The 6496-nt window shown below is 40.9% G+C and overlaps 1 protein-coding gene across 4 annotated transcripts in view; it reads left to right on the plus strand.

Moving 5' to 3' along the window:
- SIAH1 (siah E3 ubiquitin protein ligase 1) overlaps positions 1-6496 on the plus strand; it is a 30812-nt gene extending 24316 nt beyond the window's left edge. For 2 of the 4 annotated variants that reach the window (XM_053210514.1, XM_027044424.2), the window contains one exon: positions 4542-6496. In XM_053210514.1, coding sequence (XP_053066489.1) covers positions 4544-5392 — 849 coding nt within the window. In that variant the 5' untranslated portion in view covers positions 4542-4543 and the 3' untranslated portion in view covers positions 5393-6496. Of the gene's footprint in view, positions 1-7; positions 2010-3915; positions 3994-4541 lie in introns of those variants that run through there. The other 2 variants (XM_027044423.2, XM_015084021.3) reach the window with 2 other exon arrangements.

Here is a 6496-nt window from a genome sequence, read left to right on the forward strand (position 1 = left end):
AATACTTACGTATTTTGGACTATGTACCATCTATGATATACATAAATACCCATCTCCCTTAGTCCAGACAAAAGCTATGTGAGGCTGGAAATACTGTCCCAGTTTTACAGCTGAGCAGGTGGTGAAGACTAGGTTTGAATCCCAAGTGTGTGTAGATGACTCCAGAATGCTTCCTCTTTTATTGTCCTGACTCACTTGTTGAGTGGTTTGTCTGTAGATTAATGGTTTTCAGATGGTGCTGTAAGGCTCTGTACAGATCCTTGGAAGTTTGGGAAAAAATGATTTTTTTTGTTTTTTTTCTTGAGGAATCAGTCCTTCCCTTTGACTTGTTTTTTATATTTGGGTTTGGAAAGAGTTGCTCTGCCTAAAACATTTGAAGCTTCCTTCCCTAGAAACCTGAGACCTATCTAGAATGAATATGTATCAGAAAATAAAAATGTAAGTAATAGTAATTTATATTTGTTAGCAAACAGACTGTATCTATTTTCAGTGATCTTTCTATTCCTAATGATGTTTTGTGTAGCTTAATGTTAAAATAAGTTTGAAGTGATCGAATGTACTATTAATAGGGTGGGGAAGTGATTAGAATTAAAATTTGATGTGGAAAGTGGGTAAGCTACAATTTACTGCACAGGGTTCTCTTCCCACTACCAGCTCCTGCCGTGTTTAAAGGCTGCCCTATAAGCATGATGTAATGACAGGTTAAACCCCTGAGTGTACTACCTGACGCAGTGCAAATCTGAGGCCCAGGACTTTATTGGGGCACGGGTAATGCTTCTTTAAAAACAAAACAAGCTTCTCTGTTTAATGAGGCCATTTAAGATGCTTTTCCCAGAGTGGGAAGAGAATATAATCTCCGTTTGGAGGTTGAAGAAGGAATTTAATATGGTTATGTGTGTTTACTACTCTCACTGTAGTTTTTTCAAAGGGAGAGAGGGTGTTTTAAAGTATGGTGCCAACAGGGGTAGAAGTGAAGTGAGTTAGAAATTGAGGAAATATGGTAGTTGACATCTGGTAAATAGTTACTGAATGAAGAGAGGAGAGTGCTTTCATTCTATAAACACTTAAGTGTTCACGGTTAACCAGCCACCGTGGTGGCCATATATTTCCCAAATACTCTCTGTAGGTCTTAGTTTGAAATCATACCAAATCGTTAGTATCTGTTTTGTTCTACAAAAAGGCATGTTTCTGCCTAAATGTAAGCTGGTGGAAATATGCTGAGGTGTGCACATTGTCTTTGGGGGTCCAGGGGTGGGTCTGAGTTGCACAGCGCAGTGTCCTAGAGCAGACCCAGAGAAGTCCTGAGCTGGGAGGGCGGAGCTTGTGGGCGTACCCACCGCGTCCGCCCCGCCCCAACAGCCCCGCCCCACGCTAGCTGCGGCTGGGCGCTGCGAGCCTGAGGCTCGTTGGCACTGTGGACTGGAGCAGGCTTTCCCAGCAGTAGGCAGGCCCCAGCCCCGGGCTCCGCGTGGATCTCCCCGCGGGCCGGACCCTGCAGTGACTCCAGAGCTGACTCCAAGAGCACGCTTGCTCCAGCCTCCTCGCATCCTAAGGCCCTGTCCTTCCCCGGAGCTGGTTAGCTAATGAATCAGGGGAAGACAAACTTCCAGGACCGACAGTTTAGGGCCCAGTAGAAGACGGCTCGGTGATGGCGCCCATTTTTGGAAACACAGGCGAATTTGAGCTCGCATTGGAGGTGTGGTCGATTCCTGTTGGGACGGGAAAGGCTTCATTTCTCGGCTGCTGCGGTAGCCTGTGCTTCTGAAGAGTGAATGGAGTGTTACAGAGCAGGGCACTTACCTTCGCTTCTTGAAAACTTGACATCGGACATGGTTAGGAACAGAAGGTGTCCAGGAGGAGCCTCTGTTACAAATCGTATTTGCTTCTGGGGGAAAGGCTGTGAGCTGCCTGGCTTCTCATGACCGGGAAGTCTACCTCACCTTTTCTGTACTCCTGGAGAGGCATCTTGCTCACATGTTTACCTGCAGCTGGGACAAGGAAAAGAAAAGGTATTGACATTAAGAGACTGACTGGGTTTGCTTAAACTATGAAATGGGAAAGTTGTTGTAAGCCAGTGGAATCTGGATCAGGGAGTGGCTGCAGCATAATTGAGCTGGAGTTTGCAGTGATGTTTCTTTTGATCTGCTGTACTTTTCTCTGTTTAAACCAAGCTTCAGGTTACGTCATCACTCCTGCAGGGTTGTCCAAAGTCCCTTTAGTCCTTGATTCCAACTGCAGGGCTGCTGTAGGGTCAGGATTCTTTTTGTTGGAATTGGGTTCTACCTTTGGAGTTTGGGGAGGTTTTAGCAGCTGCTGTCCTGTAATATCTCCATTCACGAGAAATACTGGCCTCACTTCACTTGTTTTCATGCTTTAGATATGGATTTAAATCCAGCTTTCTATGGTGTTTGGGAGAATAATAAAGATACATTGTAACATAAGCCTGAATGATTGATGGTCAGTGTATAGCTATTTTGCTAGGTCAAGAAATAAAGCAAATATTTTTCTTGCTTATATTTTCCTAGTTGTATTAATGTTGAATACAAATTGAGTTTATAGTCCCTTGATGTAATTAGCTGTTTTGGTTTAGGGATTTGAAAAGGCATTGGTAGATTAGACTGTTTTGTGCTCAGGGAACCACTTTCCAATTTTAATGTTGCTCACTTAAGTGAGCAGTATAAAATAGGCCATGAAAACAAGCATACAGCATATATAGGGGGTGTTTTGGCAATGCTAAGCCCATTGTTTCACAAGTGATGGAAAATGCACACAGATCATCATATGCACAAAGAATCTTACACCTGGGTTATACAGTGCTTCAGATGAGAACTGATTTCTGTTGTCCCTAAGTGCATGTGATAAGACACATTATGATGGAATTCTGCAGTTTTATAAACTCTTGAATTTTAGAATATTAACTTTAGTGACTGTGGGATTAATTTTTTTTTTTTTTTTTTTTTTTTTTGCCACTCTGAGCCCTCCATTGAGGTGTCTATCCTTGAGTAATCTGGAACCCCAATTGCATTTATATGGTCACATTGGTAACCAGCATTGGTTTTTCAAAGTTTAATTCTTTGCAACAGAATAATGATTATAATTGGGAAAACATTAAATTTCAGACAGTCAGTTTTCATTTTGTAGAAGTAAGGCTTATGCAGTTTCTAGGAATATACTCTTAGGACATCAGTAGACATCTTTTGTTACCCCTGAGATAAATAAGACCTGGTATCGAGCAAAGGTAGATTCATGGGAAAGGTATTTGCTTTATCTTTCATTTAGTCTGACAAGTTAGTTATATTGTTGTCATTTCTTCAAGATGACATTTATCTCTTTTTAAAAAAATTTTTTTAATGTTTATTTTTGAGTGACAGAGAGAGAGACAGAGAACTAGCAAAGGAAGGGCAAAGAGAGAGAGAGAGAGAGAGAGACAGAATCCAAAGCAGGCTCCAGGCTCTGGGCTGTCAGCACAGAGCCCAATGCAGGACTCGAACCCACGAACCATGAGATCATGGCCTGAGCCGAAGTTGGAAGCTCAACCGACTGAGCAACCCAGGCTCCCCGACGTTTATGTCTTGAATAATTACTGCTGTGCTGATAAATGCTTCCACAACACTGGTAGGGTACAAGGAATTCTTAATCTCTTGACTATACTGTCCCCAATGTTGTGTCTCTCTCTGGTGCTTTTATCTTTATTTACCTTCTTTTTCTTTTTTGACTCTTCTTCCCCTTTGCATACTATATGTGATTTATATTGGGGAATGGAATTAGACTGGAAAGATGTACTTTCTCTAAGTACCAGACTTAGAACTTTTGAAGATGGCCCTCCATTTCTCTTCTCTTCCCCCCACTTTTTGAGGTGTGGGGCACTGATCAGTGGGAAACAAGGTTAATACCTAGCTGATGTTAATGTTCTAGGGGAAGACTTACTAGAGGAAGATGGATGATGGGATGGCAGCAGACCCCCTCCATTCCCCAAATCCATGTCTAAAGCAGGTAACTGTTTACCATTAGGCGGTGTTAACCAAAGCTAGTGCCCTGGTGACCCTTTGGATCACTTGTAGCTCCCTGTAGCTGCTGGTGGCTGACTCAGAATGGGAAAGAAATAGACTGAGCAGGGGAATTGAACACAGAGACAGAGGGAGGAGAAAGTCCAGTCAAAACTGATCTGATTGGGCTTAAGCTACTTAAATGGTGTTTCTTAGTAGTTTATGGCCCAGTTTCTGTTTCAGCATTTATTCCATGTCGTCTAGTCCATCCAAGGAGATTTTTAATAGTTCTTAAAAAGGAATTCTGCATGTGTTCTGGAACATTTTGATAAAGAGCTTTGTCTGGTATACAACTCCTGATAATCAAAATGTGTAATTAGTGTAATTTATGGTTTTTAAATCCGGTGTCTGTGTTCCTTTTATCCTTTTGCTCACAGTACGTTTTGCATGAAACTTAAGTATTTCTGGCATGTAAACATTATTTATGAAACAAATGATAGTTGTAGTTATTTTTCTCCTGCCTCTTTTTATTTTTATTTATGGTTTTTGTTACAGAAATGAGCCGCCAGACTGCAACAGCATTACCCACTGGAACCTCAAAGTGTACGCCGTCCCAGAGGGTGCCTGCCCTGACTGGCACAACCGCATCCAATAATGACTTGGCGAGTCTTTTTGAGTGTCCGGTCTGCTTTGACTATGTGTTACCACCCATTCTTCAGTGTCAGAGTGGCCATCTTGTTTGTAGCAACTGTCGCCCAAAGCTCACATGTTGTCCAACCTGCCGGGGCCCGTTGGGATCCATTCGCAACTTGGCTATGGAGAAGGTGGCCAATTCCGTACTTTTCCCTTGTAAATATGCCTCTTCTGGATGTGAAATAACTCTGCCACACACAGAAAAAGCAGACCATGAAGAGCTCTGTGAGTTTAGGCCTTATTCGTGTCCGTGCCCCGGTGCTTCCTGTAAATGGCAAGGCTCTTTGGATGCTGTAATGCCCCATCTGATGCATCAGCATAAGTCCATTACAACCCTACAGGGAGAGGATATAGTTTTCCTTGCTACAGACATTAATCTTCCAGGTGCTGTTGACTGGGTGATGATGCAGTCCTGTTTTGGCTTTCACTTCATGTTAGTCCTGGAGAAACAGGAAAAGTACGACGGTCACCAGCAGTTCTTTGCAATTGTACAGCTGATAGGAACACGCAAGCAAGCTGAAAATTTTGCTTATCGACTTGAGCTAAATGGTCATAGGCGGCGATTGACTTGGGAAGCGACTCCACGATCTATTCATGAGGGAATTGCAACAGCCATTATGAATAGCGACTGCCTAGTCTTTGACACCAGCATTGCACAGCTTTTTGCAGAAAATGGCAATTTAGGCATCAATGTAACTATTTCCATGTGTTGAAATGGCAATCAAACGTTTTCTGGCCAGTGTTTAAAACCATTGCATTCAGTTTCACAGAGAATAAGGCACCCATCTGCCTGCCAACCTGAAACTTTTGGTAGGTGGAAGCTAGACACATGAAGGTAAATAAGAGGAAAGGCTGTTAAATACAGGAAACAGTTGCATGTAGTAACACTAATATATTTAAAAATAAGTCAACAGTAAACCACTGAAAAAAATTATATATATACACCCAAGATGGGCATCTTTTGTATTAAGAAAGGAAGCATTGTAAAATAATTCTCAATTTGTGTTGTAGATTGAGTGTACTGTTGAAAAATACCGGGTTTTTGTTTGTGTGTGTGCCTGCAAGTTTGTGTGCGTGTGTGTGCGTGTGTGCGTGTGCGTGTGTGTGTGTGTGTTTTTCTTTAACCGACAAGCCATGTTGCGTGGTCTTGGGCCACTGCTTTTCCCTTTGTGAGTCAATACATAGTGCTGCTGTGTGTGTATATTTTTTTGTGTGTATTTGCTAATTTTTATTAATTCTAGTTTTTCATTAAATAAATTTGACTTTCTTTTCTGTAATTCAGGTTTTTCCTCACTTTATTTTGTACCTTTTTAAAGTTAGTGTCTTTTTGATATGCATAATTGTTTATGGTAAAATTTATACATGTGTGTTCAGTACGTATTTTCCTTTCCCTCATTAATCAGTTCATTAGAAATATTTTCAATTCAACTCTTTTGTGAAGATATGAATTCCAGAAAGGAAAGGTAACATCAGAATTATCAGGAGGTATTTAAAGCAGTTATAAGATGGTCTCTGTCTCTGTCTCTTTTTCTCCACTTGAGTCATATCTTTGAACTTATTCTTTAAAAGGTTAGGGAATACTGATTTTTTTTTTTTTTAAATTCTGGAAAAAAAATCAGGCTTTTTTCTTCCAAATATCTTGGACAAATCACTTGTTTAAAATTTGTTCTTGTATTTATTGGTTTTGCAAAAGAAGGCATCGTCTTAGACAGTATTTGTAATCAAAAGCAAATCATTTGTTTAAAAAAAGGCAGTTTGCAAAAAATGTTTTTGGTCTTTTATAATTCTCATTAAAAGAATATCTGGCAAATTAAAAA

The sequence above is a fragment of the Acinonyx jubatus genome, chromosome E2 (assembly GCF_027475565.1).
Source record: "Acinonyx jubatus isolate Ajub_Pintada_27869175 chromosome E2, VMU_Ajub_asm_v1.0, whole genome shotgun sequence".
Lineage (NCBI taxonomy): Eukaryota > Metazoa > Chordata > Mammalia > Carnivora > Felidae > Acinonyx > Acinonyx jubatus.